Source organism: Procambarus clarkii, chromosome 83 (assembly GCF_040958095.1).
Source record: "Procambarus clarkii isolate CNS0578487 chromosome 83, FALCON_Pclarkii_2.0, whole genome shotgun sequence".
NCBI classification, from domain to species: Eukaryota; Metazoa; Arthropoda; class Malacostraca; order Decapoda; family Cambaridae; genus Procambarus; species Procambarus clarkii.
This window is the reverse complement of record NC_091232.1, coordinates 10,255,432-10,267,931: the sequence shown is the minus strand read 5'-3', so window position 1 is coordinate 10,267,931 and position 12,500 is coordinate 10,255,432. Positions and strand designations below refer to the sequence as shown.

Below are 12,500 nucleotides of genomic sequence, written 5' to 3'. Positions count from 1 at the left end.
GGATAGCACATTGGGATTACAAAGACACGACGCTAGTATTGTCCCTTTCAACTATCTACATCATCAGCAGTAACCACAATGTCTATTTCCACTCCTCTCCATCATGCCTTCACCCGCTCCCGTTAAAATCATACCTCTCCACGTTCCGTCTCCTCCACCATTTATCACTAACATGTGCCTCTTCCTCCCTTCCATCCTTCCTCTTCCCTTACACCACTAAATGCTTCACACAACAGCCTTATATTCACAAACGTTTTGCCCTGCTTCTCCTCTCTTTTTCCCTCCGTTTATCTCCCCCTCTCTGCCCTCCACCTGTACTATCTACCTCTCCCCTCTCTCTTCCCTTCTTCCTCCCCACCTCTCTCTCCTCTCCCTCCCACTTACGCATACTTGAGTAGATTGGCACAGTGACGATGGAAAGGAGGTAGAGAGGAGTGTTGGTGGGTGCTGGAGGGTGTTGGTGGGTGCTGGAGGGTGTTGGTGGGTGCTGGAGGGTGTTGGTGGGTGCTGGAGGGTGTTGGTGGGTGCTGGAGGGTGTTAGTGGGTGCTGGAGGGTGCTGGTGGGTGCTGGAAGGTGTTGGTGGGTGCTGGAGGGTGTTGGTGGGTGCTGGAAGGTGTTGGTGGGTGCTGGAGGGTGTTAGTGGGTGCTGGAGGGTGCTGGTGGGTGCTGGAAGGTGTTGGTGGGTGCTGGAGGGTGTTGGTGGGTGCTGGAGGGAGTTAGTGGGTGCTGGAGGGTGTTTGTGGTTGCTGGAAGGTGTTGGTGGGTGCTGGAAGGTGTTAGTGGGTGCTGGAGGGTGTTGGTGGGTGCTGGAGGGTGATGGTGGGTGCTGGAGGGTGTTGGTGGGTGCTGGAAGGTGTTGGTGGGTGCTGGAAGGTGTTGGTGGGTGCTGGAGGGTGTTGGTGGGTGCTGGTGGGTGTTGGTGGGTGCTGGAAGGTGTTGGTGGGTGCTGGTGGGTGTTGGTGGGTGCTGGTGGGTGTTGGTGGGTGCTGGCGGGGCAATGAGAGACACTCCAGAAAAATTCCAGACTGCTAAGAGGAAGCACCGCTCGGTGACAGTAACTAACCTAGCTGAGCGCTTGGCAGTGAAGAGGGTGAAGGAACAGCGACATCCGCCAACCATGCCGTTGTACCCTGTGGTCCGACAGAACATCTGACAGTCGAAACGTTTGGCGGTAGACAGAGAGGGGCTGGCCAGCAGGAGGAGCAGGGCTGCCGCCAAGACTGCTGTAGAGGGCATGGCCGGGGGGCACACCGAGGGACGCATTCTGAAGGAGCAACGAGAAGAATATAAGTGGAAAGTTAACACAAAAATACAGCGAGTCAATTGAATGCGGAATCATAACACAGGAATATAACAAGAATTAAGTTTACAGCTAACATCGGAAGGCCAATTGGCCCATACGATGTTGCTCCTATCTATATTCACCTGCAATTATTTATTTATATGTCTAAACTACGCTTGAAACAATTCAGTGACCTCCATGTCTACTATACCAGTACCCTATCAGAGGGGATCCTACATGTGAAGTAGAAGACCATCCTGGATGCTTCATTTTAATGCTTGAAATCTTGTCTGAATAATGAAACCTTCTTAATTTAACTAAAGAATTTAAACAGGAATAACCAAAGTACATAGAGGCAACACATGGTATGCTCTCTGGTCGATGTGTAACCTCTACCAATTAGGTAAAATAATAATATTTTGAAAAATTTGTGTTCGAAATAATAATATTTCATTTAGAAAATTAATGCATCTACCTTAATTAATAACAATGAAAATTATTTATTTAATTTTAATATTCAAATTTGTAGTGGAGTAAGAAATATACGCGCAAACACACACACACACACACACACACACATGATCACCACATTCAAGATTCTCAAGGGAATCGACAAGGTTGATAAAGACAGGCTATTTAAAACAAAGGGGCACACGCACTAGGGGACCCAGGTGGAAACTGAGCGCCCAAATGAGCCACAGAGATATTAGAAAGAATTTTTTTAGTGTCAGAGTAGTTGACAAATGGAATGCATTAGGAAGTGATGTGGTGGAGGCTGACTCCATACACAGTTTCAAGTGTAGATATGATAGAGCCCAATAGGCTCAGGAATCTGTACACCTGTTGATTGACGGTTGAGAGGCGGGACCAAAGAGCCAGAGCTCAACCCCTGCAAGCACAACTAGATGAGTACAACTAGGTGAGTACACACGCTTGCTTGCTTGCTCACCAACAAGAGCAGGAACAGGAAATGTTGCCAGTGTTGGACCAACAAGTAAAAATCCATCAATCTGCGAGGTGCTCAAGGACGACCAGCTCTTCCCCTGAAGGACGCCAGGGAGACTAACCCTTCAAGATGAAGGACACTTGAGGGATTAACCCTTTAAAATGAAGAGCGTGAGGGTGACAACCTTTTAAACTGAGTGGATTGAGGATAGTTAAGTCTTCAAAATGAGGGGCTCGAATGGCGCTAACCCTTCAAAATTAAGGGCACAGGCGGGGGCTGCCCTTGACCACAAGGTGGCGGGTGCAGCCCTATAGAATAGAGACCATAATTAGGATCAGCTGTACTCCGGAGCGGACGTTTGATCTACCCTATGGCCAAAAGTTAGTATTATTTACCATCATGGGATAACGAGACGGCTCGGGTCTCGGTAACTGTAGGAAAGAATGCCTCAGTCCTGTGGAATCTGACCAAGGTGAGGCTTACTTGCTGGGAGAGTGAGGGGTAAAGATTCACGTTTTGCCTCCAGTGAACAAGAAAGAATTTAGCCTGATAAGTAACCGGTTTAACATAATTCTTTGTTACAAAATTGAAAATAACATAAAGAGAGCAAAGAAAGCAAAAATGAGCCGTGTCTGCTGCCTCTTTTTATAACTTTTTGTTTTAAATGTTCTATTAATTTCACACCATGATCTTGTTCATGTAGTTAGGATGATTTTTGCTGAAGATTTAAGCTTCGTGTCAGGCACTGGACCCCAGGTAGGGTTTTCTCCAAGACATGATCCGATGACAAGCTAACGTACCTGGGTGGTTATCCGATCGCTTTAAAATACAACATATAGCATCACACCTAATTCCTGCACCGCCTTCATCCTTCCATAAACAATGTAAATACTAGAGGGCATATATTCTTCACTGACGTTGTGAAACAATAACACAGAATGATTATATTACCAAACGATTTAAAGAATAAGATGAAATTATAAGTGGATAATAGGTAGTGGAGGGAAGAGGCGATTTCAAAGATGAGTTACAGACACTTGTGGAAGGCATACAAGAGGTAAACAAACAGTGAGTCCATGAATGCAAGGAAGGTTAAGGTGCTTGTATCTAAGGAGGTCAGTGATTGTGAAATGTGTCTTAACACACCCAGAGAGTCGTGAGCTAAGGTATATAAATAAATATCACTGCGATAACTAAGACGACAGTGACGGCGCCGCAAGTAGCTTAATCGTTTCGAAGTGTGTTCAGGAAAGGATTAGTAGCGAGAACGGTGATCTAATATATTCTGAAGTGAAATAGGGAAAGTTTGCAATGTGCCGGGCGCCTTGGTGCAATATATTTGACCATTTATATGAGTATTGTTGAAGGTATTTGATGATACGAGTACTGTTGAAAGAATTAGTGCTGGGGTTGATACGAGTACTGATGAGGGTACTAGCGTATTAGTACTGGTGATGATACGAGAACTGTTGAAGGAATTAGTGCTGGGGGTTGATACGAGTACTAATGAGGGTACTAGCGTATTAGTACTGGTGATGATACGAGAACTGTTGAAGGAATTAGTGCTGGGGGTTGATACGAGTACTAATGAGGGTACTAGCGTATTAGTACTGGTGATGATACGAGAACTGTTGAAGATACAAACACAATGTCTGGTAATATTAGTGGTTAATGATAAGGAGCACATCACGAGTATTGTGATGGATGCCAGTAACGAGGTGGCCGCGTCAATACCTGTCTTAGAAACGTGCGCCTAACAAAATTATTCATATGTAACTCTTAGAAACTGTGAAGAAAAAATCTCTGAAGCGGGATTGCGGGATCGAAGCTGTCTCCTGGGTCACCCCAGACGCACCTTACAAATAGTCGACGATGTGCTAATGGTTGCAGGATCGATTTCCCAACGCAACCCCCTCACCCCCCCCCCCCTCACCCCATGGATAGTGTTACTGTGATTTTTCATTACGTATTTTACAAGCTGCAATACCCAAGCAAAGTTGTTTATGTTGTAAACAATACGAGGTGACAAAGAGCCCATCTTTATGAAAGGAAATTCTTTCGTGAGTAAACGGCTTTATATCCTGCCTGAGGGGCACCCACAGGTAAGAGAGGTGAGAAGTAGGGGAAGGAGAGGAAGGAACATTAAGAGGAGGAATAGTAAAAAAAGTGAGAGATAATAGTACATGAAGATAAGTTTATTTGTATGTAATTACCTAAGTGTAGTTACAGGATGAGAGCTATGCTCGTGGTGCCCTGTGTGCGTGTGTGTGCGTATGTCTGTATGTGTGTAGGTATATGTGTGTGTGTGTACTCACCTAGTTGTACTTGCGGGAGTTGAGCTTCGGCTCTTTGGTCCCGCCTCTCAACTGTCATTCAACTGATGTACAGATTCCTGAGCCTACTGGGCTCTATCATATCTACATTTGAAACTGTGTATGGAGTCAGCCTCCACCACATCATTGTCTAATTCATTCCACCTGTTAACTACTCTGACAATGAAAAAAGTTGTTTCTAACGTCCCTGTGGCTTATTTGGATAATCAGTTTCCACCTGTGTTCCCTTGTTCGTGTACCACCCTTGCAAGTATGTAGGTGTGTGTGTGTGGTTCGGGTGTGTGTGTGTGTGTGTGTGTGTGTGTGTGTGTGTGTGTGTGTGTGTGTGTGTGTGTGTGTGTGTGTGTGTGTGTGTGTGTGTGTGTGTGGTTCGGGTGTGTGTGTGTGTGTGTGGTTCGGGTGTGTGTGTGTGTGTGTGTGTGTGTGTGTGTGTGTGTGTGTGTGTGTGTGTGTGTGTGTGTGTGTGTGTGTGTGTGTGTGTGTGTGTGTGTGGTTCGGGTGTGTGTATAGGTGTAAGCAAGGTTGTGTATGTTTACGTACAACAATTCTATCAGCAGCAAGTACAAAACCAACAAAACTAAAACGACAACATTTCTTTAACGTTAAATATGAAAGAGTTTCAGCAATAAACTTTAGGCCAAGAGACTGGCAAAAGGGCCCTGTCCCCGGTCATTTCAGTACAGATGTGTCCCACACCTGTCCCTTGATGCTCATTCCCCGCCCTACTGTCCTGTCCGCCGTCGGGTCCCGGGTCTACCTGTCTCACCTCCTTGTGTTGCATCTCCTAGTTTACACATTCGCTTTTTATAGTGAAAATGAGACGTAAAGGAGAGTAACGGCCCCGTTTTGTGTGACAATGATGCCGTATCTCTCTCCAGCCCGTCTTCAACCTAGATACAGGTGTGTGAACATGACACAACGCTCATTTTGACTTATTCTCAGGATAGGAAAGAATATTTTTCTTTTTTACAAGGACGACGTAATTTTTTTTTTTTTACCAACAGGAAACTAACAATACATATGCAGTATAACTAACGGAGAACTAATAATGAATGCGAGGCTGTACATTGCGCTATCTATGTCTGTCGGAAACCTTCCTTGTCAGAGTAAAACAATAGATCATTTACAACAATCAACCAAGACTCGAGTACTGTATCAGTTACAAGACGAGGGAATTCCGCCTCTTAAACATTTGTACACATGTTCGTTTTGAAGAATATATTCTTGGTCTGTGGGATTCTCAATACAGTTCGGCTTCCGGATCAAATGCCAAATTCTTGGCTGGATATAGACTACAGGCCCCGCCACCACACACTGAATTCTCTAGTATATCATGGTACTTCCTAAGCACTTTATTAAACATTATTTAGTACGTAATATAGTGAAATATAAATGCGAATATAGAGGAGAGAGAGAGAGAGAGAGAGAGAGAGAGAGAGAGAGAGAGAGAGAGAGAGAGAGAGAGAGAGAGACAGAGACAGACAGACAGACAGACAGACAGACAGACAGACAGACAGACAGACAGACAGACAGACAGACAGACAGACAGACAGGGAGAGACAGAGAGATAGATATATAGAGAGAGAACACAAGATAATAACATTACATATTCATATCACCTCTCCTCAGCCTTACTACATCGCCTTTCCTGTTATGAAAATGTAATTTTAAATTCAGATATCAGCTGTAGCCCCCAGCCTAAACCCCTTACCTGTCTACCTCCTGCTCCCTACCTCCTATTCTTCCTCCGTCCCTCTCTCTCCTACTCTATTCCTCTCCATTGACTACAAAATAATAGCTCGGTCGATAGAGCTTCGGCTTCGCACGCAAGGGGTCCAGGATTCGAGTCTTCTAGTGCTCTAGTGAATGGAACAGTGACCATATATTTTTCCCATATATCCACCCCTCATTTCCCTATCTGATACCGGCAAATACCCATCAACAAATGTTAAAAAATGTAGCAATTGAGATCAACTGCTGTGTAAATAAAAAATTAACGATTTCATTAAACAATAAAGGCATGGATATTTACACACAGCTGAATAATGCGTATCACGAGAATCTTATTGAATGTTTAAGGTATCTGTTTACTTTACTTCAGACTACGAACTCAAATATTTAGTTGTGTATTTGTTAGATGAAGTTGGATGATCATTAGCAGCTGTTTAATAAAGTATTGAGACATGTTTATCACAGTACATTTCTATATATTTTATTACATTATTTTATTTAATTCATTGCACACTTCATTTAGGTGGGTACATTTTGCGTGACTGGCAGATAGGAACGACTTTGATGACTTTGAGTGGATTTGGACGTCACTCATGCTGAGTGACAGGCTGGGCACTGATTCAGTCGTCACTCATGTTGACTGGAAGGTCGGGGCCCCTGATCTTGACGCCAATTTGACATGTAGGGACCTTCATGTGGGTGTCAAACACACACTATGCCACCAACACAACACACAAGGACAGCAGGAGAGGCGTCTGGCAGAAGCAACAGTAGACAAAGCATCAGATTGCTCTGCTTCATCAACTAATGTGTTGACGTAATATATCGACCACTCGGTTATCACTACAATATTTACTAATTGGTTGGTAAGCAATAGCCATCCTCAGTTTACAGTGCTGCCCTCTTCCTCAACTAGCAACACTGCTTCAACCAGCAACACTGCTTCAACCAGCAACACTGCTTCAACCAGCAACACTGCTTCAACCAGCAACACTGCTTCAACCAACCACAGTGCATCAACGAGCAACATTTCTACAATCAGCAACATTACTTTACCCAGCAACATTGCTTCAACGAGCATCACTGATTCAAACTTAGCAACGCTGTGCGTTGCGTGCGTGCGTGCGCGTGTGTGTATGTGTGTGTGTGTGTGTGTGTGTGCGTGTGCGTGTGCGTGTGCGTGTGCGTGTGCGTGTGCGTGTGTGTGTGTGTGTGTGTGTGTGTGTGTGTGTGTGTGTGTGTGTGTGTGTGTGTGCAGATTCTTGGAGGGAGGAACTATTGAATCTACAACTCTCTTTGTTAATCGACGCTTCCAGAACAGTTTACGAAGTTGAACACACCCTTTAAGCCTTCAAATCACTGAATACCTATACATATATGTAATCACATATGGATTGTAGCTGACAAATTAAGAAATTTCATCCTAGATTAATTTTTTCCATGAATATTAGCAATATCCAATTACTTTTTTGAACTATATTGTCTCCTCGACTACAATTATGAACTAATTTACTTCTTTGTTATTTCGAAAACTGATCAGTATGATAAAAATACATAAAATTTAATCTCAACTTTAATCCCATCATTAGCTTTGATTTTTTAATGCAATTTTTTTTCACCCAAGATACCATAAGGAGGCTCGTTGGCCAGACACTTATGTTTGAACTGTTAATGACTTTTATAAAATTGGAGTTTGATTAATTTTGATTAATTTTTTATATATGGAGGTGGTTGCTGACATGGGAGATGAGGTCGTCTTGAAGTGGATTTAATCTAGCAATTATCTTTTTTGAGTTGTTGATATCATTACGATAGATATCCTCACCTCTGTCACGTTCATTTGAATTATCAAGCACTCTCGCCATCATGATATTCGTCATCTTCGTCTTCGCGATTATGAAAATCATCACTCTCATCATAATCGCCTGCACATCATCACAATTAAAAAAATCATCATTTGAATCGGTGTAAGTCGTATCTTACGAGTCTTCAGGATCCACAATCTTCCACAAATTGGTGGATCTTCTGAAATGTACCGAAAGATTAGCCTTTTATAGCTATGTACTCGGGAATATTTCAGATATAGCGGAAACTGTTTTGAAATTGCATTAGTGTATTTGTAGGTCCACCAGCACTCAGCGGTTTATCGTCACAAATTTATATGGGTCCAAAACTGACCGAAACGAAGTTACTATCATTTATTTTCATATATATATGGGTTGGGTAATTTATTTATTAGTTAATTATCACTTCCTCAAATGAGTTGGAGAGCGACCGTGAGACATCGTCAATTTGTTCTATCTTTTTAGCAATATTTGTATTCAAAGAAAGGTGTCATAACAATAATAATTGTTATATATATATCAATGATAACTGTTATGCATGTGTTCTATTCATGCTTATTCTTTTTATTACCAAGCAGATATGTTCCAAAACAGTCTATTACCTACAAATAAAAGCATTTACCGTTTTATCAATCATTTACAACATCCTCTAAACTACTTAAATCCAAATTCATGAAAAAAAATTTCGTGTATTTTTAGCAGAACAATTTTATCAAATTTCACAATTACTTAAATCATTGTAAATCATAAAGTATATTTGGTATATTACTAACGAATGCAACGACACGGACCATGAAAACTACACAGAGACACGTGACATCAAAACTCTTGCGTCACACATCTGACTGCACATATGACCGTACATATGACAGCACATATGACAGCATATCTGACAGCCAGCGGTGATGCGTTATGTGCGCCCAATGCCAGCTGTTTACACCTGACCATTCTCATTGACTGGAGTCCAATTCTACCCTAATTAGTCATTTTAAATAAATGGAAAAAAGGTAGATTTTTGGTTCCAATTAAATTTATTATATCTAATGTCTTCATGGCTCTGAATAATTAAGGCGATAAAATTATCCGCCATTAATAGCTGGTAATGACCCTGATCCACTAACAACCTCTGCCCGGTAACCAAGCAGTTCCCAGTACACTAACCATGCCTATAAGTGCGGGCATAAAAGCTTTAGTTCCGGCATGAATGCCCTCCCGCGGGACAAGCAGAATGGAGGTAGTCCAGCTTTAGAAACCTCGTGCGGATAAAGACATGCTCTTCCTTCCCTTCCATAGCGTCTCTTTCCCCTTCCTTCTTCCACTCTCTCTCTCTCTCTCTCTCTCTCTCTCTCTCTCTCTCTCTCTCTCTCTCTCTCTCTCTCTCTCTCTCTCTCTCTCTCTCTCTCTCTCTCTCTCTCCAACCACAGCTCATTCAGCAGTCTTGTTATCTTCTACTCTTAAGATCTCTCTCCTTTTTTCTGGATCATAACTCTCTCTCTCTCTCTCTCTCTCTCTCTCTCTCTCTCTCTCTCTCTCTCTCTCTCTCTCTCTCTCTCTCTCTCTCTCTCTCGCTTTCTCTCATTCTCTCTCTCTTTCTCTCTTTCTCTCTCTCTCTCTCTCTCTCTCTCTCTCGCTTTCTCTCATTCTCTATCTCTTTCTCTCTCTCTTTCTCCCTCTCATAAAAGTTAGTATGTATTTTAATTTTGTGAATAATTAGGCCTAGGGTAGGTTAGGTTAGATGTTTTTTGTTCAGTTGACAGCTCTTTATATCAACCTGTCCTCAGGCCAGGGTCGTTAGAGCAGCGGTCGTCTCAAACCCCAAAGTCGCATTCATATATAATTACGTATTGTGCATGAATAAGTCTGTTCTCATATATAAATTAATATTATTTTTATATATTTAAGTTGTATGTATATTTAGGCATAGGTTAGGTTAGGTGTTTAGGTTCTGTTGGCGATTATTTAAATTTGAAGTACGTGGGTGAAGCATTTACAGCGTTGTGGTTCGAACAGAGGTAAGCATCGAATTCCTTATGGCGTTCGAGAAATGTTCGAACGTCAAAAGTCGTGAGTCGTGTGAAACCTTTTTCATTTATAAACAAGGGATTTGGCCGTTGGATTAATGATTTTTTAGACCTTTATTGATAAGGAAGACTGCTTTTTATTTAGACTACATGTGTGAAGGAGATGGAGAAGTAATCTTCGAACGTAATCAATAAGAGAAGCACTATTCGAGAAAATTTCGAACGTAATTAGCTGTGAATCATGTGTAAAGTTCTCTTCGTTTATAGAAAGAGGATGGGGCTTTTGTTGCTTTGTTGCATTAACAAACATCTCGGTGATGTTTACACTAACACTATATATCCCTCTTATCTGAGTATACTCACGGAGAATATATTTTAGTCCTGGACTATGTTCAGTACCCAAGTATACTTGCTGGTCGGACAGTAAACTATTGATGGGGCTTTAATACTCTTTCAGAAGTCGATAGGTCTTAAGCCCAACACAAAACCAAACCAAACAAATATTTGGAAAATGTGTTTCGGATGGGATGATAGGATAGACAAAGAGACATTTAGGAGACACTTAAGAGACACTTTAGAGACACTTAAGAGACGCTTACAAACTCAAATCTATGAAGACTGAAGCCGATCAGTTCGAACTGGTCCCCGAACAAACACACACAAAACCTTCAGTTCGTTTACACCTTGAAGAGTTAGATTACCCGATGTTGTATGTAGGCTTTCCAGCACAAGGTATTATATACACCAATTGTATTTCATTTCTCGACCTGAAGGTCACATACACTAAAAATGTTGCTATATATCTTAACTAACAACCAAGCTAAAGTACGCTTTCTGGTTGGTCAGTAGGCTGCTGTGGTGGCCTCAATCGCCCTCCCGTGATTGGTAAACTTTAATCCCAACAGCAGACTTGTGCAGTGTTAGCCACGAGCACTTGTGATAAAGTGTTCAGGGAGACATATATCGCTCTTCCCACTACAGTCACCACTTGAATATTGGCGAAAATTTTCAAGACGATACTGCTTCGATTCTCTTGAGGTTTGTCAAGTGTACTCTAATTATTTTTTGTGGTAATTGTGTATATGTAAGTGTGTATATATATATTTATATATATACACACTTATATATACATAAATATATATATATTTATATATATTTATATATATATACACAATTTTATTGGCGGAACATTGACTGTATATTAAAAAGTTTAGATCAAAAGATTGTAAATGCTTTATAAATTACTGTCAGCAGTATGGTAGTGGGTGAGAGGCGTGCCATGGGTGATACACTAAAAGCTGGAAAGTGCTTCATATACATTCGTTTTATGAAATTTGTGTCAGCTGTTACGGCTGATTACCCGGGTGTGCCTGTGATGTAAACTGGAACAAGAGTTTTGTTTTATAATTTAAACCCCACGTTACCTTAAAACGTGTATTTACTAAGTGTCTTTTCTATGTAAGAGAAACTTCCAAAATAATTTCATTTTTTCTTTAATAGTGTTCCAAGCTGTTCCAGTTGAGTCACGCGTCAGACCAACTAGTTGCGTCTGACCAGCTAGTTGCGTCAGACCAGCTAGTTGCGTCAGACCAACCAGGTGCTTGACGCCAAATTCAAAGTGAAAAGGTTTAAATTTGAATTAATTTAATAGCACTAAGCAATTGCTGCCTATTTCACTCTTTCTGGTTCTATCGGAGGAAGATAAATAGGGGAGATCCTGAAGAACAAAAATAGGGATTCTAAAAGGATGAAGAATAATATAAAAGGAGCAGACAGGGGTGGAAAAGGAGTCTAAAAGGACGAAGAAACTCTGAAGGAACCCGACACAGCATTCTATGAACGATGGGATAAAAAGATGCTGTGAAAGAATAAAGAATTGAACGGTAGATAAGACATGGAGAGGAATGACGGAATGAGATAGGGAAGAAGAAGAGGGAGTGAGAAAAAGAATGTGGAATATGCAAATGAGGGAGAGAAGAAGAGAAAGGGAGTGATAAGGAAGTAGGAAATGAGACAGTGCAGAAGGGAGGACAGGTGAGAGACCAGAGGAGGTAGAATACAGGAACGAAAGAGAAAGGATAATGCGGGAAGGAAGGAGGGAGGGAGGGAGGGAGGGATTAGGAGGGTGGTGGGAAGGATGAGATGGGGAGAGGAAACAACAATCAATAGTTTCTCTTAACATTCTGTGGAGAGCAAGAGGCTTGTTGACTGAGAGAGACTCATTGCCACATTGAAAGTGAGAATGATGCCCTTACTGACTGTCTGAAGCTGGTCCTGTAATGCCCTTACTGACTGTCTGACGCTGGTCCTGTAATGCCCTTACTGACTGTCTGACGCTGGTC

General features: G+C 41.9%; 1 protein-coding gene across 1 annotated transcript in view; it reads right to left on the bottom strand.

Annotated features, from left to right (window-relative positions):
* Nucleotides 1–12,500, bottom strand: part of LOC123768639 (uncharacterized) — a 41,934-nt gene that overhangs the window by 1,225 nt on the left and 28,209 nt on the right. The window contains exon 2 of the mRNA XM_045759266.2: nt 1,065–1,265. Coding sequence (XP_045615222.1) covers nt 1,065–1,264 — 200 coding nt within the window. The 5' untranslated portion in view covers nt 1,265. The remainder of the gene's footprint in view (nt 1–1,064; nt 1,266–12,500) is intronic.